The 22,834-nt window shown below is 43.0% G+C and overlaps 1 protein-coding gene and 1 pseudogene across 1 annotated transcript in view; one reads left to right on the top strand and one right to left on the bottom strand.

Annotated features, from left to right (window-relative positions):
- The first annotated feature begins 5,909 nt into the window (after positions 1-5,909).
- LOC126238084 (5S ribosomal RNA) lies at positions 5,910-6,027 on the top strand (annotated as a pseudogene).
- Positions 6,028-22,504: 16,477 nt separating this feature from the next.
- The window catches only part of LOC126235068 (uncharacterized), a 42,040-nt gene continuing 41,710 nt past the window's right edge, over positions 22,505-22,834 (bottom strand). The window contains exon 4 of the mRNA XM_049943802.1: positions 22,505-22,662. Coding sequence (XP_049799759.1) covers positions 22,505-22,662 — 158 coding nt within the window. The remainder of the gene's footprint in view (positions 22,663-22,834) is intronic.

The following is a 22,834-nucleotide window of genomic DNA, read 5'->3' as shown; positions in this document are numbered from 1 at the left end:
CGCCATATTCTGTTTACATATCCCTGTATTTGAATACGCATGGCTATACCAGTTTGTTTGGCGCTTCAGTGTAGAATCTTGGTTTGATTCCCGTTTATCTTTGCACTGCTTCATTGCAACAGAATGCTTTAGGGAAACAAAATTAGTCCCATTCGTTACCATTCAGACAGTCACGATCACAATAATATCCTTTCACAAGAGTAACATTATCGATATATTACTTATTTATTAGTAGCAGGTAGTGCTACACATGTCACGCCGAGTCTCGTCACCCAGATCTACACCGTGTCTCCTCTCCAGAATCCCCATACAGTGCTCTTTCAAAACTAAATCTCGAATCCTTCCAAACTTCCCGGAAACAATCAGATCGCTTGGTCGCCAAATTGCTCGTATCAATGAAAACTCGCCTTCCCAAACTGTTACTGTCAAGTTTCTTAAAATCCAGTAAATCGACCACAACAAGATTATTAATAAATATACAAATTAGGCATATGTCTTAAGCGACTACATGTTTTCTTATGGTTCTATTATTACCTAACACAATATACTATTTACTAAAGTTCACACATGAATACTTCATCAAGTAACTAAGGTATACGTGCTTACAACAAATGAACATGATGAAACATTTAGAACATGTAAATAAATGACCTTGATCTGCTCTATTGGAACGTTGTCGTGTGCTCAATCTACTAATATCATGACATATTCTGGATGTTTTGCCGCTTTTAAATTACAATTGTTTTTAATGCTTCATTAGGACCTTGCCTAATACCGTGGTGAGGGTTTCACGCATCATTCCCCTACGCTCTGTTAAGAAGTATGGGACTTCATTTCCATTCCATAGCATAATGTATTATATTTGCCAAGACTGTATAGCAACGTACAGTGCAATGCTTCTGCCCCGATAGCGCCGGCACGGTAGCTCAGCGTGTTCGGTCAGAGGGCTAGCTGCCCTCTGTAATAAGAAACTGAGTTAACGGCTCAACACTGAACTTGAACGGGTGTCATGGGACATCTGCACCAAACAAATGCAACGAACAAAGTCGAACAAAAATGAGAACAATAAAAAAAAAGATAGCTGAGTGGTTGGCGTGACAGAATTCTATGCAAAGCGGCCTGGGCTCGATTCCCGGGTGGGTCGGAGATTTTATCCGCTCATCATCGTCATCTCATCCCCATCGACACACAAGTTGCCGAAATGGCGTCAACTAAAAACACTTGCACCAGGCGACGGGTCTAACCGACGAGAGGCCACAGCCACACGATATTTCCTTTTTTTTTATAGAATTATATGACACTTGGCCTACTAGATTCACACACTGTGTTACTGTGGCGGCTTCGATGTTATAACAACTTTATTAATAAAGATGTAAATTGCAATAGCTTTGTAAATAAAATAGGTGTAAATGTGAGACGTTGCAGTGCTAGGATATCAACTCATAACATTTTTATTGAGATATCATGCGGAGTTCAGCAGTTACTAATTTTCATTGATTAGTGAGGTCATATTCATTTTCTGCCGGTGTCTAACTCCTACAGGTTAATTTTGTAAATGTATGCAGTATTAATATTCCAAAAGATGCATCTCAGTGCCGTAATTACTGTGATATTTTTGCTTTGAATTATTACGGAATAATGAATGTCTTTTAATGTTGTAATTCCAATAGTAGGCTAACACCCCCATTCCACACGTTTCCTACATTGTCTTCTTTCACGATGCTGGCCAGAAATTCACTCTGGCCGCCAGATTCGGTGGGAAAAGGCTCCCCTCCCCCGCCCTGCCATTGCTGTCCGCGCAGTTCAAGCTCAGCCCTGCTAAATCTAATCTTCAACATCTTGAACTTTAATGCGGCCAAAAACTCGTCAGAATGTATGACCGTGACGACATTGTGATAGGTAATCCCTCTCTCTGTACTGTCTATGTCGATAATACCAGGCTCGTATGTAGCTGCTGGATATAAAATATTTACATTTCTTGTGTGTTGGCGAACTAGGTGCTTAGGGCACTTTTCGGAGGAAGTATTCAGAAGTCCTTCACAGGTCTGCCAATATCACTTGCGACGAACACATAGACGTCCTAGTCTTGTTAGGTTGTTGTTGCTTCCAACTAATATCTCATGTCTTAGTATTTCCGTACTACTGAGTGTAGCGTTTCAAGGAATTGATGCAGCGGATTTGGGTGGCCAGTAAAAGCATCCAATGATTAAACTGATTTCATGTCGACCGGATGACCCTTCTGGACAATTTTTCAGTCAGACTCCGTATTACTTTTGAAGTTAGTAGAGTTCTACACTAAATTTGCATTTTCTTGCGTTCTCGTTTTAGCATCTTTTATCAGGTGAAGTGTATTGACTATTGAATAATATTACACACACAAACGGCATACCAGTTTCTGTAATATACATGATCTGGAACGATCATCACGCAGAGATGCGTTGTGGATTGAAGGACTCCACTAATATAGATACACAGGATGCTTGCCATTGACTTCATTATAGTATGTGGTTGGGCTAAAAAAGACAGGTAAGAAGGGTCTAACAATACAGGAAAAGAAACCAAGTCATAATTTAAGTTCCATGTCAGTTCTTGGCTTTAAAGTTTGGGCATTCTACGTTTTTTCTGTCTTTGAAGCTTACTTCCTGCATTATCGCTTTAGATATGAGTAAATTTTTTAAATGTTACTGTGAGTAAAATTGTCATTCTGCTTCAGATTATGCCGACAGAACATTCGTTTGCACTTGTTCTCCTGTAACGTTAGACTACGTCTTTGCTTATCCTCTGGACTGACGCAGAAGTATTTCACTGCTTTAGGGTTATGTCATGGTCAAATTTACATGAATTATAATACTATTTGTACTAGGAAAAATCTGTCTCATTGACGATTGTAGTTCTTCTCATACTGAACCTAATGTTTAGAGCATAATTCAGAAGATTATTCCAAGAGGGTCACAGTGTTAAAAAGCTTCAATGTACAAGTAATATTGCAGAAGGATTCGTCGTATGCAACCCCTATAAGGGATGTAGTCTCGACTGCAGGGCGAAATCTCTCTAGGGAAGCTAGATACGGTATTTCAGATTCCAGGTGGAGCCATCTGCTGTCAGAGTGTGAACAGAGGAGAATTCACGTAGGTGTTACAAGGATCGTAGCATCTACATTCACTCAGACTACAAAGGAGCTCTTAAACACCTGTCGGCCAATGAAACGATATCAAAGATAGTTTCAGAATGCTATGAAACTCTTGTGATGCTAGTGGAAAGTAGAGGGTGAACATGCAGCGAGTCCCTGGCTACTCAGGAGTTAGAGGTAACGACCAAAGTGGTAGTTTGGTCAGGGCTTGGACGATGACTTGGAATACACAATTAAGTCAAGACATCAACACAATTTAAAAAGCACACTTTCGAAACATGATGGCAAAGCATGATTTTCGTTCTCATATGTGTTAGTATCAGTTAATAATTCAGACTGAGGTATTTTGATGAATGGGCCAGTGTTCTGTGAATGTAACGAGTAAGGACATCCATTACAGCATAGAAAACTGTTTGCGTAAATCCTGTCATTTTCCTGTCAGAGCAAGCTAGTAATTACTGATATCATAAGTCTTCTAATCAGTTCTCTCAAAAGTTACACAACACAAAACAGTAGACTGTGTAAAAAAAGAATGTTCATTAGGTAAAATATTTTATTATGCCTTTAAGAGAACTCCTCTGATTAGGCATAAGCTTCATTTATGATAACAGCAACAGGAGGAATAGTCTGTGGCCTCATTTCGATGTGGCGATATGTTTCTTTAGCTGCATTGGAATGAAAAGGTATTCTCACGTGAAAAAGAGTGGCTTGTCATATTTGTGGAGGGAGTATATTAAGGAGGAAGAAGAAATTCGTTGTCCTGGATGACGAAGTTAAGTGGGCCATGGAGATGCCATTAAAATACGCAACGTCCACCTAAGTTCCTCATTCTTGTAAAGAGCAGTTTCTTGATGACTCTTTTCGTTTATGTTTTGAAATTTGAAAATTGTATACGATCTAGTGAACTTGCTTCTTTTATTGACTATTTTACAACCTATCGTCATTTATTACACTACCGTTTGTTGAAATTGCAACGCCAAGAACGAAACGCATGAATTCAATTTGTTTAATATCACATGTTAGGAACATGGCAAATCTGTACATGACCTTTGAAGCCTACTATTCAGTATGTCGTGTGGCCACCATGCGCTGCAGATAGAACTGCTGTACGCCGTGGCATTGAATCAATAATGTTCTGAATACGTTCCTGAGGGATTTCCGTCCACGCAATTTGTATCCGAGCCCTAAAATCCGTGACACCAATTACTGGAGGACCGTGACGCACCAGGTGCCGACCAACCATACCCCAAACATGTTCGATGGGTGACATGTCTGGCGAACGTGCAGGACCGGGAAGCAATGGTACCCGTCACTCTTCGAAGAAGGCCTGTACATTACTCGCAATGCATGGCCGAGCATTGCCCTGTTGAAATGTGGCCTGTTGAGATGCCTGAAGCGAGGGGAGTACCTCAGGCTCCACACCCTCCGTTAGGTACCGGTTGCTGTTCAAAGTGCCCGCAATACGTACGAGGCGAGATCGATTGCTGTAACCCATGGCGCTCCAAACCATCACACCTGGTATTTGTCGGCTATGCCGCTCCACAATGCAGGTGCGCTCACCGTGGTACCACCAGACGGCTATGCGGCCATCATTGTAGAACACGTTGAAGCGGGACTCATCCGGAAAGACAAGCACTCAGCACTACAGTGACGGTGTTAAGGTGTTGCAGTCGGAGGAGCTTGTGGTTTCAGGACAATGGAATCCGACGTAATGGCATGCGTGCAACCAACCCAACCTGCAGCAGACGGCGACGAACCGTCGATGCAGACAGGTTCACGACTGTTGCAGTGCTGCAGCAACGACCCAACACTGTGGATGACGCTGTACGATCCGTAATGGCCATGCGGACAAAGTGACGGTCACCCCGTGCTGTGGTCATATTCCATGGTCCAGTTCCCGGCGCTGCGTACGACCTTCCTCTTTCCGCTGCTTCCACACACGTATCACTGTCGTCGCAGCATTCCCTGTGCGAACTGAAATGTCACGGTATGACAACCCCGTTTCCCGGAGACCGATCATTCTGCCCCGTTCGAACTCACTCACATGCCGATATGGCTCCCTTTGACGTCGACGAGGCATACTGGCACTCACTGTAGTGTTTCCACCTTGTGTGACAGCTCTGCACCGACTACACATGGTGCAACACCGACCCTGTCGGACCAACACGAGAGGGCTCTGCTCGGCCTACGTGTACCCCTTCTCGCTGCAAAAAGTATCACGTATTGCTTGCATACCCGTCGCCACTTCCTCCAAGTGTGGTGCTATGCGGGTAATCCCTTTTAGGTGTTGCACTTCTCACAAATGGCAGTGTGTTTATAGCCCATAGTCAAAAATTATATTGGTTATTAGTTGAGGTTCGCCACTATGCAAACATCCATTTCAGTCGTTTCTATAAACTAAAATGTATATTAACTGCGGAGCATGATCTTTAATAATATTAGTGTTGTTTATTGTATGATTAGCAGAGTAGTTTAGTGTATGATTAGCAGGATAGTTGTATAAATGCATTTGAGTGGCTTTATTATTATGTGATTGAGTGCTACAGCAAATTACGTTAAATTACATCATTAGCAATACCTACTAGTACATCAGCCTTTCAACTGTCGAGAATGTTTTCTTTCTTTCTAACTTAAGGTTAACATTTAGTGGCCACAAAAGTAAAATTTCATTGGCATGTGTTCCTATAAATTTGTTCCAATGTGTCGTTGTGTAGTCCGATGAATTCATGCTCACATTTTTTAATGAAACAGAATAATTTACTAGCAAATCCCAACTGCAGGCAACGGCCCTGCCGCAGTGGATACACTGGTTCCCGTGAGATCACCGAAGTTAAGCGCTGTCGGGCGTGGCCGGCACGTGGATGGCTGACCATCCAAGCCGCCACGTGCTGTTGCCATTTTTCGGGATGCACTCAGCCTCGTGATGCTAATTGAGGAGCTACTCGACCGAATAGTAGCGGCTCCGGTGAAAGAAAACCATCATAACGACCGGGAGAGCGGTGTGCTGACCACACGCCGCATCCTCAACCGAGGATGACACGGCTGTCGGATGGTACCGATGGGCCCCTTGTGGCCTGAAGACGGAGTGCTAGTGGGGGGGGGGGGGGAGAAGCTAAATCCCGACTGCATCGTTATAGACCCTATCACCAAGGCGGCGCAAAAATCTAAACTACATAGCTGGATTAGGAGGCAGCATGTAGAACACTGGAATAAAACCCAGAAAGAAAATCACGGTAGGTTAATGGGCTAATGATGCGGAAACCATGTTTAAAGAGGTGTTACACAATCCTGGGCTTGAACAGGAAGCAGGTTAAACTTATGGCAGGCCTACTGATTGGCCATGGGAACATCAACGCTATAGAAATAGTGTAAATGCAGACCATGTGGTACGGGAGATGTAATGACACCATATTTAAACTTGCGGTGCGAAGCACTGGAGGCCAAAAGACACAAAATATTTGGGTATATAAATCCTGAAATGATTATGATTAACAGAGATCTAACAAAGGCTACCCTTTAAGGAAACCGGGCAGGATACACGAGCTTTCGGTTTTGGACATAAATCTCATACCACTTAAAATTCTCACTTCAGGTCAATAAATATTTTGATACACATAATGTATATCTCATTAAACACTTCCCATACAGAATATAAAAATAATTAGTTAATATATATTAATGTTTGAGATACAAAATATAGTCCTCTTTAGGTACCATTTTCTCAAAAAGTGTAAAAGCTATTTATATGAAAATGTGGTTAGTGTATGTTATATCGTTGAGAAGCCTGGAAAGAATAATGTTTCCACCACAAATTGTTCTTCGTTGTAATACTTTTGTTTGATAAATTATTTGAAGTATTTTATTGTTTTGCTCTCACAAAGCATCATACAGTCCTTAAGTTGGGGAACATATAGTGTGAATTGTGTAAAGTAATTTTGCCAAATATCATAGTTGTTTTTGAGAATATCGTTCCTACACAACAAAAAAATGTGGGTTTTAGCAATACTCATTTAAAGAAATATTCTTATTGCTTTTGGTAACAAAAACAATCAGATCACTGCAGTCCAGTAGTTATTTTGATTTGGACCTTGGCACGCGGAGTGGCCACTCCGTTTGAGGCTCTATGTCACGGATTGTACGGCTCCTCCGGCCGGAGTTTCGAATCCTTCCTTGGGGATCGGTGTGTGCGTTGTTCTTAGCATAAGTTAGTTTAAGTAGTATATATGTCTAAGGACCGATGACCACAGCAGTTGGTCCCGTAGGAATTCACACACCTTTGAACGTTTGATTTGGACCCTGATGTCGTTCTTGGCTGCTTTGGAGTCTTTCCTTAATTCTGGCCAACTTTGAAAAGGCCTCTGCTGCTCGATCTGCATAAAAAACTCGCTGCTTATCACTCTAGCGAAGAACTCCGGTAGTGTTCGTTCCTAACTTTATTCCAAGTTCAAAGGATACTTCTGCCCTGTTTATAGAACCATTACAGAAGCACAAAGTTGCATCATACACGCCAGCCTGCGTATCTTTCACTTCAACCTACACAGTTCTTGGCAGACGATGCCGTGTACAGTTGCTGAAGCTTCCACTCAAGCTCTGGCTTCAAACGTGAAGGCAGTTTTGCAGCAACTTCTCTTTACTCAGTTCCTTATACACAGATTTCATTGTCTGAACGCCAGCATACTCATGTGAGTGAATATGCTTGTACGTTTCGACAGTAACAGCTGTTCATTGAAAACCACACCAAAATTCACTTCCTTTTAATTCTTAGAGTATGTTGAGGTTTTGCATCTGCTGAAGATCTCTGCAACAAGGAAGCCCATATTAGAATTTTCATGGCTTCTGCATTTATTTATTTGTCTGTAAGTTGCCCAGCCGCACTAAGTACCTCGTTGTCACTAAATTTTTACACTCTTGGTTGTGTAGTTGTGACTTCAACTTTAGTAGCCTTGTTGCCATTCATTTTTGGGCTTGCTCTAGACTGTCAAATTTTGCAATTTCGACTCCATCACCATAGGGCTTTGACTCATTGCACTTTGTGTCAGCTGTACGATCACCATCGCCGAGTTATTGTAAATAACGCATACCACGTACATGTACCAATCGTCCGAAAATTTCCACAGCATCCTGGAGCTCCATATCTGCACTAAACCCAACACATTTTGTGTCACATTTGTGATTACTTCATTATTACAACCTAGACAGTTGTTTTCCAAGACCACTACATCAATAACTCTAGCGGCATCAAATTATCTGGCAGCAACAACACCATGATGAGAGGGATGGACACATTTCTGCAGGGTCCCATCATTCCTTGACACGCCTTCTTATGCAGCAATTCTTATACTATCTTCACTTATCTTTCAATTTCTTAAAATTATATCACGGTAATCAGAAAACTTAGATGATCGTGATGGGAAAACCAGCATTCTACACAGAAGTTCCGCACTACGCTGTCCTTTGTCAAAGCATCTCATGTCACAAACAATTCTTAAATTTATATCACCGTATCTGTGTCTTGTAGGCTCTGAAGTTCATATTGAATTAGATGAACTTAAAATTTTACAATTAATCAGCAGCTTGCTACAGAATCCTAACTTAACACTTTTATTCTCTATTATGTCCCAAGAATTTTCAGCTGAACAGTATTTACAACTAGTATTATTATTTACAAATGTAGAATGAAGATTACTGCTATTAATGACATTACCACTATTTACTGACTAGGGTTCAACGGTAGCCCTATTTACGTTTTCACTCAAATTACGAAGCTTCTTTTTCCACATGCTAGGTGGCGAAGCAAGATCATGTGAACCTAGTATTTCTGGTAACACAGTAGTATTTTTATTTCAAGTACCTTGACTAGATGCTGCCACTTCTCTAGTTCTCGTGTGCGTATTACCTGGAAATTTTCGTTTTGGAAGCGCTTTCTTAGCCGTGGCACTATGAAAGACAAAATAAGGCCACACGGAAAACATAGATCACAGCACTACTTCAAATACAACAAACTTCTTTTTACAAGCTGGAAAAGAAGTTGCAGGTGCCACACTGAAACAAATGAACATCGTGATGCGTAAAACAAGTTAGTCCCACGTCTCACATATAAACAAAATTTCCACCGGTTACTGGCGGTGATCTTCCACTTTAAAGGAAGAGTCCTGGAAAATGGGTGATTAAAAAGGGATGCCTTCGTATTTAAGTTATTGTTTTCGTGATAAAGATTTTAGCATACGGCCACTAATACACTATTGGCCATTAAAATTGCTACACCACGTAGATGACGTGCTACAGACGTGATATTTAACTGACAGGAAGAAGATGCTGTGATATGCAAATGATTAGCTTTTCAGAGTATTCCGACAAGGTTGGCGCCGTTGGCGACACCTACAACGTGCTGACTTGAGGAAAGTTTCCAACCGATTTCTCATACACAAACAGCAGTTGACCGGCGTTGCCTGGTGAAACGTTGTTGTCATGCCTCATGTAAGGAGGAGAAATGCGTACCATCACGTTTCCGACTTTTATAAATGTCGGATTGTAGCCTATCGCGATTGCGGATTATCGTGTCGCGACTTTGCTGCTCGCGTTGGAGGAGATCCAATGACTGTTAGCAGAATATGGAATCGGTTGGTTCCGGAAGGTACTACGGGATGCCTTGCTGGATCCCAACGGCCTCGTATCACTAGCAGTCGAGATGACAGGCATCTTATCCACATGCCTGTAACGGATCGCACAGCCACGCCTCGATCCCTGAGTCAACAGATGGGGAAGTTTGCAAGACAACAACCATCTGCACGAACAGTTCGACGACGTTTGCAGCAGCATGGACTATCAGCTCGGAGATCATGGCTGCGGTTACCCGTGACGCTGCATCACAGACAGGAGCGCCTGCGATGGTGCACTTAACGACGAACCTGGGTGCACGAATGCAAAACGTAATTTTTTCGGTTGAATCCCTGCTCTGTTTACAGCATCATGATGGTCGCATCCGTGTTTGGCAACATCACGGTGAACGCACAGTGGAAGCGTGTATTCGTCATCGCCATATGTTGAAAACGTCTGGTCAATGGTGGCCGAACAACTGGCTTGTCACAATACGCCAGTCGCTACTCTTGATGAACTGTGGTATCGTGTTGAAGCCGCATGGGCAGCTGTACCTGTACACGCCATCCAAGCTCTGTGTGACTCAATGCCCAGGCGTATCAAGGCCGTTATTAAGGCCTGAGGTGGTTATTCTGGGTACTGATTTCTCAGGATCTATGCACTCAAATTGCTTGAAAATGTAATCACATGTCAGTTCTGGTATAATTTATTTGTCCAATGAATACTCGTTTATCATCTGCATTTCTTCTTGGTGTGACAATTTTAGTGGCCAGTAGTGTATTAGGAACAGGGATTATGTTCGTGATATTAGTGATTGTATGTTAAAATTTTTATAACGCCACCTCTCTTCCTTAAGATGCACAACAATAAAAATTATGTTGTTAGTTATGAAAATAGGCGCAATAAAGTGAACATAATCTAGCACAGAAAAGAATTGAGATTTTTTTACGCTGGAATCTCAGAACGCTATTTTTCAACATGTATTATCCGATGCCCTTAAGGGTAAATTTGACTTTTCTTGAATGATACGGAGAAATACAGCACTATAAACTTAGTTTCGGTGAGGGGAACCGGGGGGCTACGACCACTGTTGTTTTGTCTCCCTTGGTTAATATATATTAAATCAAATCAAATCAGTGCAATATGTGAGTATCGAGTTGCGAAGGAGCTGTGAAAACATCAACGTGATTCAGCAATAACATTTTTATAATCGTTGCATCTTATTCAAGTGCTAAAATGCGTAAATTTCGTTGTTATGAAATGCAGCTGGATTTTTTCCCCCCAGTAAGTTGATATCATAAATAATTTTAGGAGCTCTATACCTCGGTAACACTCAATAACTTGGCTGAGATCCACGTTAGGTGCATATAGAACACTTTTAATGCTTTGTTCAATTAGATATCACAATGTTCATGCATATTTCACACGACACTGTACAGTGCTTTGTAGAGGAAACTTTATAGCAATATTAGCAATCTTTATTCCTTTCCTGTACTGATATTGAGCGAGGGAAAATTACTTTATATTCCTGTGTATAATTCCGCAATCTTCTTCATTGCATCTATATATTAAACGTAGTTATTCCTTAATATTAGGCCATGAAGTAACTTTCGAGTTTTAGTATATCCTATGAGTTAAAGAAGTATCTCTTAATAGCATACAGCAAGTTAAACTAACCAGAATGGTTGAAGTATACAACAAGACTGAAAATAATCCGCAGTGTATTTCCAACTCTACAATTATTCCCTCAAAAACTGTGGGACAATACATCAAGCTCAGTACATTATAATATCTTTGAACTATATTTCTGGTACGTTTTCTCTCCTGAACTAAATATAAAAGCATCTTCACAATTTTTGGAGTGCAAGTAAAATAACAAAAATGGTAAAGTACATGTGAATGGCAAAATGCACGTTAAGAGAATCTGGATCCTTGGTTTGGGAATGTTATCAGTAACACTCTTGTACTGACTAAAATATGATTTGGTTCAGAACACTTGTATATGATTGTTTTGTTGTTATGGCAGCTCTGTAATCAGAAGTACAGGCTTCTTCAAAGTAACTTTAATTTATATAAACCGAGGAAATATGTAAGCATCTAGTGTTGGATGTGACAATTAGATATTACCGAAAACATCAACCGTCGCCGCTACAAGGTACACTGATTGTCATCAGGAATCAATTAGTAATACCGGGTGACTTTCTATGTTACGGCCACTCAATTAATCTAATATTTACTCTTGTTTGCAGCTCTCCTTTCACGGGATCGAAGTGGTTTATGTTACAGCTTATTCTCCAGAACCCCACTGCCACTTCGAATGGTACTTTTGGACTCTGGCCATTTCTTCTACCTGTAATTGTATGTTTGCGTCCTCACTTCTGTTTTATTCCTTAGTCAGGCCACTGAACTAACGTTATTTATTTTTGCTTTGTTCATTGAGGCTGAGATGCCACATTTACTCCAAGTTCAAAACTTCTTTTTCTCTGATAATCCCTGCTTCACTAATATGCGACTTGCAGAAATAGTATCAAACGGTCTTGCCGTACACCGAAGATTCTACATGCTCATTCGTTTCATTGCAACGCTGCTGTACATTAATGTCGCTGAAGTAATCGTGAGAGCCCGGAACTGGGGAACTTTAGCATCACCGTTATTCAGTACATTTGAGATTGTATCATCGATGGGCGTTCAGTTCGTCAGTAGAGCCAACGAGCGGGCCATTCAAGTCGTTATCACAGCAATGACGGAGCCATTTGGGGAGCTTAGCGTGATGGCGAATGGTTTATTGGCTATTGAAGCTCCCGGTAATGGGTTTCCTGTATCGCCGCTGCACTTTCCCCACTGGCAGATACGGGATGTGTCGCTGCGTCACTTGGCTCCGATAGCGGGATTTATTCCCTTTGTGTCGCCCTCGGGTTCTCCGATCAGTGCTGTAGCAGTCACGCACCAAGCTCTCCTTGTACTTCTAGCTCTAACGTGGACATCCCAATTGCAGCGTGGCCATATGCATATTTACTTACAATTTTGCAATTTTTACAATCATCATAAAGACGGGAAGTTATGACTTCAAAACTTCTGAGCGGCAAAATTTCTGTTGGAGCCATGATGACGCATTACTGGAAGGAACGAATAATCAACTGATAGAATTTTGACCGTATTTCGTCCCTCTGACACAATGAATCCGTGTGGCAAACCGGAATTCGAGTCCAGTTCTTTGTCTTTTTTGATATATCGTTTGTTTCCGTTCCTAGCAAGTGGCAGTCTTTCTCTCATTCTCTGCGAACACAGCCCTATCCTCCAACTCCTGTACAAAAAGTGTTTAAGCGGTGTAAATATTTCTTGTCATAACTGCATTTCCTACATACCGGGTGATCAAAAAGTCAGTTTAAATTTGAAAACTGAATAAACCACGGAATAATGTAGATAGAGAGGTACAAATTGACAAGCATGCTTGGAATGACATGGGGTTTTATTAGAACCAAAAAAATACAAACGTTAAGAAAATGTCCGACAGATGGCGCGTCATCTGATCAGAATAGCAATAATTAGCATCACAAAGTAAGACAAAGCAAATATGATGTTCTTTATAGGAAATGCTCAATATGTCCACCATCATTCCTCAACAATAGCTGTAGTCGAGTAATAATGTTGTGAACAGCACTGTAAAGCATGTCCGGAGTTATGGTGAGACATTGGCGTCGGATGTTGTCTTTCAGCATTCCTAGAGATGTCGGTCGATCACTATACGCTTGCGACTTCAGGTAACCCAAAAGTCAGTAATCGCACAGACTGAGGTCTGGGGACCTGGAAGGCCACGCATGATGAAAGTGACGGCTGAGGACACGATAATCACCAAACGACGCGCGCAAGAGGTCTTTCAAGCGTCTAGCTTGTTTTGATTTTTTTTTTTTGGTTCTAATAAAACCCCATCTCATTACAATCATGTGTATCAATTTTTACCTCTCTATCTACATTATTCCGTGGTTTATTAAGTTTTCAAATTTATACTGACTTTTTGATCACCCAGTATACCAGACAATTTTATGTGTGTAGATCATCATTCGGAAGCTATGCTGTTATTCAAAATTTCGCGCTCTCACGATTATCGTCCACCATTGTTAACACATTTCCACCCATGAGTATGTGTCTCAGAAGCTCTTTTATATATTTTTGTGGTGGCGTATTTACCTAGCCGTAAAGCTAACTGGTAAAAAATTAGGTTTCAGAAAAAACAGCAACAATGTAGTGCTGTATACTTAGTTGCTCATAATTGGCAAAGAAGTAAGGAAAGCTAAAATTAATAGTACAAAAACGCAGAAATACCGAACAAGGCCCCGAGAGCAAGAATTGGAATTAAGAAACTGTAAACTCTGCGTACCATATACTGTAGAACTCTATCCCAAAATTCACATTCATTCTCGAAAATGAAATTAGTAATCGTTAGCTTGGACAGTCAGTTCTCATTCCAGTTATAATGTGATAAGTGGTATGAATTTCCGAACATATTATACTGAAAAATAAACTCGGCGGCTTTGAAAAATGAGACGGTATTTTAACTGCTGCTTCGAAAAAACTGAGTGATAGATTTATGATTCCGTAACCGACCTGGAGCGAAGCCTCACAAAGTGTACTTCCATAACGAGTGGACATTTTTTCGGCTGGCTCAGGAAAACTACTCACAGTCCCAAATTGCAAAACCACCATGCCATCCACCATGCCGGAGGATTCCTTAATACAGCTCAGTCATGGAAGTCGAAAGGCTAGTGACTTGCAACGGGAGCAGTTTTACATAGTCGGGTGATTTACATTTCTGAAACATGACTATAGATTTACTCCATTTACTGTCTCTCGACCAGTATGTTCACGCCATTCACATACGGAATGGGTTGCCGATCATATCCTTTACTAAAAATGTTATCACACAATAATGTTAAATGGTGCAGGTACGTTACGTTCTGTTACAGATTCTCAAGTACTGTCACGACACTGAGTTCTATGATGGTATGTATTCATAACTCTTGTGAAGAGAAAATGGGACAACTGAGACCTGCAGAAATGTCCGGGAAAAGTGTATCGAGACGGTACCAGTAGCTGACACCATTCAAACACTGCCATATTAAACGGGTCAAATTTCACCGAAATTAAAATTATGAGGGATCTTCGTTGATATGAAAATAATAAATCATGAGTATCAGACTGAAACAGAGCCACATAGGTTGACTATCTGATAACAAGTAACCGGGGACCATGTAATGCGGAACTGACCAGTACATGTCATGAGTGGTGGACGTCGCCCGACAACCCACCGCTCTACTTCACTGGTCTAAGAGCTGGTCTGAATATAAAAATCCGACTGAAGTCGAAGTTGCTATCGGAGTTATGTGACGTGTAACATTCCATAGGGTAGTCAGAAACCATCTTGGGAGGCTACGCTGGAAATGATTATTAAGAAAAAACTTCGATACGTTGCTCCATTTCCGAGTTACGAGGGTGAGTCAAATGAAAACCCTAAATTTGTAATAACAAATCGAAATTTCGCGCCGTTATCCTGTAAGTTGTTAAGCGTGCTACAAACAGCGTGCAGAATGGCCTGTAGGTGCCAGCTTAGTGCAGATGCACACATACCGTCGCAGTATCAGTATAAATATGGCCGCCCCACTTGCGACTTGCACCAGGGAAGAACAGCTTTCTGTTACTCGGTTTTTGCGTAGTGAGGATGTGAAACCTGTTCAGCAACGTGATGCATATTTGTCACAGCAGCAAGTCTACGATTGGAGTAGGAAGTTAGCAAATTGTGTGACTTCAGTGGAAGATGCTCCTCGTCCAGGTCTGGCACAACGAGTTGTGACTCCACAGAACATTGCAGCAGTTGAAGCCATAGTGAAGGAAAACCGCCGAGTGACACTGAATGACATTGCAGCATGTTTATGCAGGTTACTGTCAGCAGGTGTCCTTCTGCAACTTGACAATGTAAGGCCCCACACTGCCCGTACAACAGTTTCAACCATCACAGACCTGCAATTTGAGTGTCTTCCTCATCCACCATACTCACCAGACCTTGCCCCAAGTGATTTCCATATGTTTGGACCACTCAAAGGCGCAATGGGAGGAAAGAAGTTCCGTTTTGATGAAGAGGTACGCCACTCGGTGCATGAGTGGTTGTGCGGACTACCAAAATAATTTTTGTCTAAAGGAAATTATGCACTTTGTAAGCGCTGGAGGACTTGCATTGAGCGAGGGGGAGATTATGTTGAAAAGTGAAACACCTTTGTACCACTTCTGCACAATAAACAATATTTTAAAAAATATTTGAGGTTTTAATTTGACTCACCCTCGTATTTATCAGTAGAGTTAGCCAATCGGGTTGTCGTGTGCGCAATTTCAAGCACTTGCACGCATTAAAATGCGGTAATGCACAGACATCTGTAGGTCCGTGAGTTATTACATGTTCTATGGAGACTACTAGTTAAAAATGTGCTTTTTTCGGAAGTGATAAATTTACTCTAGGTCAGCAAAAAATGGTTCAAATAGCTATAAGCACAAAGGAACTTAACATTTGAGGTCATCAGTCCCCTAGACTTAGAACTACTTAAACCTACGTAATCAACCTAAGCTTTTGTATCTCCATCCATTTAGCAGGACGTCTCTGGAACGACGGCCGTTTACTATCGTGACAAAAAATAAAAACACCTACAGCCGTCCTTAAGATTTTATTTTATTTTGTCTCTAGCAGTTTCGACGCTTCATTGCGTAATCTTCAGGCTGTTTTGATGCGAGACAGGTTGATGTTCAAATGTGTGTGAAATCTTATTGGACGTAATTGCTAAGGTCATCAGTTCCTGAGCTTATACACTACTTAACCTAAATTATCCTATGGACAAACACACACCCTTGCCCGAGGGAGGACTCGAACCTCCGCCGGGATCAGCCACACAGTCCATGACTGCAGCGCTCTAGACCGCTCGGCTAATCCCAATCCAGCAAAATCCAATTACAGGTTAATACGATCCGCATGCATAACCAATCAGTTGCTAACATTACTGGATTCGCAGATAATGTGTCAGCACTCCAACCATCAACTTGGTAGGTTGACAGTTGATTGTTGGAGTGCTGACACATTATCTGCGAATCCAGTAATGCTGGCAAGTGATGGGTTATGCATGGGGATCGTATCAACCTCTACCGCTTTAAGACAGCCTGAAGATGATGCAATGAAGTGTCGAAACTGGTAGCGACAAAATAAAATAAAATCATATGGACGGCTGTAGGTGTTTTTATTTTTTGTCACGAAAACTACCCTAAGGACATCACACACATCCACGCACGAGGCAGGATTCGAACCTGCGACCGTAGCAGCAGCGCGGTTCTGGGCTGAAGCGGCTAGAACCGCTCGTCCACAAAGGCCGGCGGTGAGCAAAAGCTACGTTAGTTCGGAGCGAAACCAAGAACATGTCCGTCGACACTGTCTGCGGCAGGCTGCTTGAAACTGCACGCCCGACGATCTGATTGGCTAACTTCAAAGTTAAATACACTCCTGGAAATTGAAATAAGAACACCGTGAATTCATTGTCCCAGGAAGGGGAAACTTTATTGACACATTCCTGGGGTCAGATACATCACATGATCACACTGACAGAACCACGGGCACATAGACACAGGCAACAGAGCATGCACAATGTCGGCACTAGTACAGTGTATATCCACCTTTCGCAGCAATGCAGGCTGCTATTCTCCCATGGAGACGATCGTAGAAATGCTGGATGTAGTCCTGTGGAACGGCTTGCCATGCCATTTCCACCTGGCGCCTCAGTTGGACCAGCGTTCGTGCTGGACGTGCAGACCGCGTGAGACGACGCTTCATCCAGTCCCAAACATACTGAATTGGGGACAGATCCGGAGATCTTGCTGGCCAGGGTAGTTGACTTACACCTTCTAGAGCACGTTGGGTGGCACGGGATACATGCGGACGTGCATTGTCCTGTTGGAACAGCAAGTTCCCTTGCCGGTCTAGGAATGGTAGAACGATGGGTTCGATGACGGTTTGGATGTACCGTGCACTATTCAGTGTCCCCTCGACGATCACCAGTGGTGTACGGCCAGTGTAGCAGATCGCTCCCCACACCATGATGCCGGGTGTTGGCCCTGTGTGCCTCGGTCGTATGCAGTCCTGATTGTGGCGCACACCTGCACGGCGCCAAACACGCATACGACCATCATTGGCACCAAGGCAGAAGCGACTCTCATCGCTGAAGACGACACGTCTCCATTCGTCCCTCCATTCACGCCTGTCGCGACACCACTGGAGGCGGGCTGCACGATGTTGGGGCGTGAGCGGAAGACGGCCTAACGGTGTGCGGGACCGTAGCCCAGCTTCATGGAGACGGTTGCGAATGGTCCTCGCCGATACCCCAGGAGCAACAGTGTCCCTAATTTGCTGGGAAGTGGCGGTGCGGTCCCCTACGGCACTGCGTAGGATCCTACGGTCTTGGCGTGCATCCGTGCGTCGCTGCGGTCCGGTCCCAGGTCGACGGGCACGTGCACCTTCCGCCGACCACTGGCGACAACATCGATGTACTGTGGAGACCGCACGCCCCACGTGTTGAGCAATTCGGCGGTACGTCCACCCGGCCTCCCGCATGCCCACTATACGCCCTCGTTCAAAGTCCGTCAACTGCACATACGGTTCACGTCCACGCTGTCGCGGCATGCTACCAGTGTTAAAGACTGCGATGGAGCTCCGTATGCCACGGCAAACTGGCTGACACTGACGGCGGTGGTGCACAAATGCTGCGCAGCTAGCGCCATTCGACGGCCAACACCGCGGTTCCTGGTGTGTCCGCTGTGCCGTGCGTGTGTCCGGAGCAAGTATGGTGGGTCTGACACACCGGTGTCAATGTGTTCTTTTTTCCATTTCCAGGAGTGTAGCTCGTAAAAGGCGCAACGTGTCGAATTTTTTTTCTTAACAACTGTTGCTCAGACCAGCCTCCCCTTCTACACCATCACAAGCTTTTCAGAATGTTTCTGACAGGTGTGTGACCTGCAGTGAAGAGAACCAAATGTGGTGAGAATCACCATTCTGTGGCCGAGTGGACTCCCTCCCCCCCGCTTGCTTGTCATTAGGTCGGCGCTTGCAGGACACACGCCGGCGCGGGGTCAGGCCGGTGCGGCGGTCGCTGCCGTAGGGGCGGGCTGCGCCGCAGACGCAGGCTGCACCGGCCGCGCGCGCCCTAATGAGAATGTAACGACGCTAATCGGAGGGGTGGCTGCGCTCGTTGGCGCCACGGCCGGCCCGGAACAGCCACACTGCTAATGTGGCCGGCCGCCGCGGATCCGGCCCTCGGGTGCGCAGAGTGCAGACCTGACTGCATCCCCCACCGGGTGCCTGCCAGGATCGCGTGACTAGGCCCTGGGCACTTCCATTACCAGCTGGTTTCTCATATGATGACGTGAACTTCGATAATCTTCTTATTGCAAAACAGATAAACCGAATTTATAAAAGTGTCTAATTTCCTCTTTCACTTTTCACGGTTGGCATTAACGAATTCTGGCTCAGAGGTTGATTTGAAGTGGAACGATCATATAAAATTAATTGTTGGTAAGGCGGGTACCACGTTGAGATTCATTGGGAGAGTGCTTAGAAAATGTAGTCCGTCAACAAAGGAGGTGGCTTACAAAACACTCGTTCGACCTATAGTTGAGTGTTGCTCATCAGTGTGGGGTCCGTACCAGATTGGGTTGACGGAGGAGATAGAGAAGATCCAAAGAAGAGCGGCGCGTTTCGTCACAGGTTTATTTGGTAAGCGTGATAGCGTTACGGAGATGTTTAGCAAACTCAAGTGGCAGACTCTGCAAGAGAGGCGTCCTGCATCACGGTGTAGCTTGCTGTCCAGGTTTCGAGAGGGTGCGTTTCTGGATGAGGTATCGAATATATTGCTTCCCCCTACTTATACCTCCAGAGGGGATCACGAATGTAAAATTAGAGAGATTCGAGCGCGCACGGAGGCTTTCCGGAAGTCGTTCTTCCCGCTAACCACACGCGACCGGAACAGGAAAGGGTAGGTAACGACAGTGGCACGTAAAGTGCCCTCCGCCACACACCGTTGCGTGGTTTGCGGAGTATAAATGTAGATCTACCTGTGATTCACAGTAACTCCATTCCTGCTGGCTCGTATTCAACTCTTTTTCTTTTCCGAATCTCATTCGGGATGACGACGGTTCAGATTGCCAGCCGTAGTTTTTATGAATTGCTTAAGGCAAATGGTTCAAATGGCTCTGAGCACTATGGGCCTTAACTTCTGACGTCATCAGTCCCCTAGAACTTTGAACAACTTAAACCTAACTAACCTAAGGACATCACACACATCCATGCCAGAGGCAGGATTGGAATCAGCAACCGTAGCAGTCGAGCGGTTCCGGACTGAAGCGCCTAGAACCGTTCGGCCACCGCGGCCGGCTTAAGGAAAATACTAGGATTGTTTGTGTGACAGGCACGTCACATTCCCTTCGCCAGCCGTAGACTGTGCGTTCGTCAGTGCGATAGCAAAGACTAAACTCAGTTAATTTCCTTATTATTTACTATCTCTGAAGTGAAAATGATGTGTCTTATGTCTTTGCGACTAAAACAAGCAACGAATCCTTTTCCCAGCAATTGAGTAAACTTCCCCGAGAAACCATCTACATAACTTAGCCAAATGCGTCAATATGCTGCATACAAACTGAAACTGTCTGGCTGGTCAGATACACGATACACAGCAATAGGAGCTCTATTATAAACATTGATAATAGGAAATGATAAATAAACTGCCACTCATGAACTGTTTGGAGCAATTTTCTTCTCACTCTGCTCTTCTATCCAAATAAGACGAATATTACGCAGTCATAACTGGCTAGCATGAAAATTCTTCTGCTGTCTCAGTTTAACTCAGACCTATTGATGTTAGACAATGGACATGTGTGTATTATGTCACAACCATCTCGCGAAGGACGGTGGCAGCATCTTTTCGATTTAACTAATTAAAGCAGGACGTTAAATATAGTTTCTTATCTACAATTCAATATGAGGAAGTGTGAGAATGTTTGTTAGGTATGATCAATCCGTCGGATGAAGAGGCTAAACCTTGCGTTCCTCTTCATGTTGTTCTTAGACTAGTAAGCTATAGGAAGAATTATATTCGAATAACGCTTTCTTCAATCAACAAGAAATTAGCTGACTCGTATTTCTTTGTTTTTCAATAGCAAAATAACAATAAATCTGTTCTCTTGTTAATCAGTGAGGCACATACAAGTAGAAAGTTACAAGATGTTCTTAACTGCAAACCTCCCTTCATGAATTTTCTAGAGACTTATCAGTGGATTATGAGTGCTTAGTTTTAGAGACTCATCAGCGCTACTTCGCTTCGTAATTTGCGGAGCTGTTCTGGTGTCTCGGCTCTGTTTCAGGTGTGACTGTGACGGCACAGCCCCTGTTAGTCACTTGAAAGATTGAGGGAAATAACGGTTCTTGACACTACTCCCAGATGCCTGCAAGAGGTGTAGCCTTGTAACATTTTTCCTACGAGACTGTATTCCAAATCGACTTCCATACGTACACGATTTTCAGTTAAACGCAAATGGGATGAACTCAACATATGATTATAATTCTGGATTAAATGTTAAGAAAACAAGAAAGATGATAATTTTATGTACGATTACTATTTCAGGATAAATCAATACTTTACCATAAACATTTTCAACATAATATTACTAGTTGGGGGAGGGGGGGCGGGGGAGGTTCGCTTTTGAACATGATAGATTCTACAAATATTACTACTTCCTGTTTGCTTTTTAACGATCAGAACACACAGAGTTTATCGACCTTTGCTTATCAGAAATAATTTTGTTAATTGAACATCTGCATACCTTTTCTCTAATATCCAACAGCTCGAACGACTTCATCTACTTTCCCATCTCAGCCTTCCACTCATTAAGATCAGCCCTATATTACTTGTTGAACCTTAGAATTCAATAACTGTTGACAAGCAGACTTGTGTGAGATGCGAAATGTTGCTAAGGTTTTGATATTTTTGAGCCATTCACGTTTCGCGTGTCGTTTGGTGGAATCATTGAACCTGCCTCTATGCAGTGACGTTACAATCGTTGTTTCTAACTTATGAATCTTGTGAATCTAACTTATGAATCTAAATATGAAGAGTCTAATCGGTTCTTCTTCTTAAATAGTCTTGTACTTCTCCCCAAGAGAATGAGACAAAGTATCTGTTATTCCTGGTCTTTGGAGCAAAATAAGGTTAAAGGTCCAATGTACAATTGTTAGTAGTACTAGACTATAGAATAAAAATTTATTTCGTTAATGAAAGGAAATATAATCAAATTTTTTCTATCTTTTACTAATGGATTTTCGTATCAAGGTAGATAATCCTTTTCTGCTTTGTGTGGCGACTGAAAAGGCAAACTACAACACCGCAAATCATTTATAGATAAAGTGAAATTATCGACAGAGATGTCTCTTGTGTGATAACCGCTTCATATTAATAAAAGTATCAGAAAAATATATTTTCGTATTGTGATCATCTGTTTATTACAACTTCGTACAGAAACATTACTGGTAAATGAAAGTCTGGAACTTTCTCTGTGAATAGAAGCTTAATATCTCGCTCCTGTGTCATGGATTACAAAAAAGGGAGTGTCGAAGTGCAACTAGTGTTTCATAGTAGTTTAAAGTACGTAGCACAACACATCTACAGGACACAAGATCAGAAGCAACAGCGGCAGAGCCGTGGGTCAGAAGTGTATCTCGCAGAAGAAGGGCAGCGGCAGCTCGCAGTCGCAGACCTTGAGGACGCCCCTGGTCTCCATGCAGACACACCGCCGAGTCTCCCGTGAACGCTGCGGGTGGCCTGGCAGCCAGTTCTTGAAGTCCAGCAGTTCCAAGGGCTCACCTGTAGGACACACGACAGAACAAAGTACTGACAGTAAAGCGAAGAAAGCTCAAACGTTCTGATCGCGTTAAGGGAATCAGTGGACCATAAAAAATCGATTCCAAGAAACATACCATTAACTGCGACAAATAGGCTACCGCATTAGGGAGGTGAAGAAGTCAGCGTTAGATGA

This window comes from Schistocerca nitens, chromosome 2 (genome assembly GCF_023898315.1).
Source record: "Schistocerca nitens isolate TAMUIC-IGC-003100 chromosome 2, iqSchNite1.1, whole genome shotgun sequence".
Classification (NCBI taxonomy): domain Eukaryota; kingdom Metazoa; phylum Arthropoda; class Insecta; order Orthoptera; family Acrididae; genus Schistocerca; species Schistocerca nitens.
The sequence above is the reverse complement of the archived record's forward strand: the minus strand, read 5'-3'. Positions and strand labels throughout refer to the sequence as shown.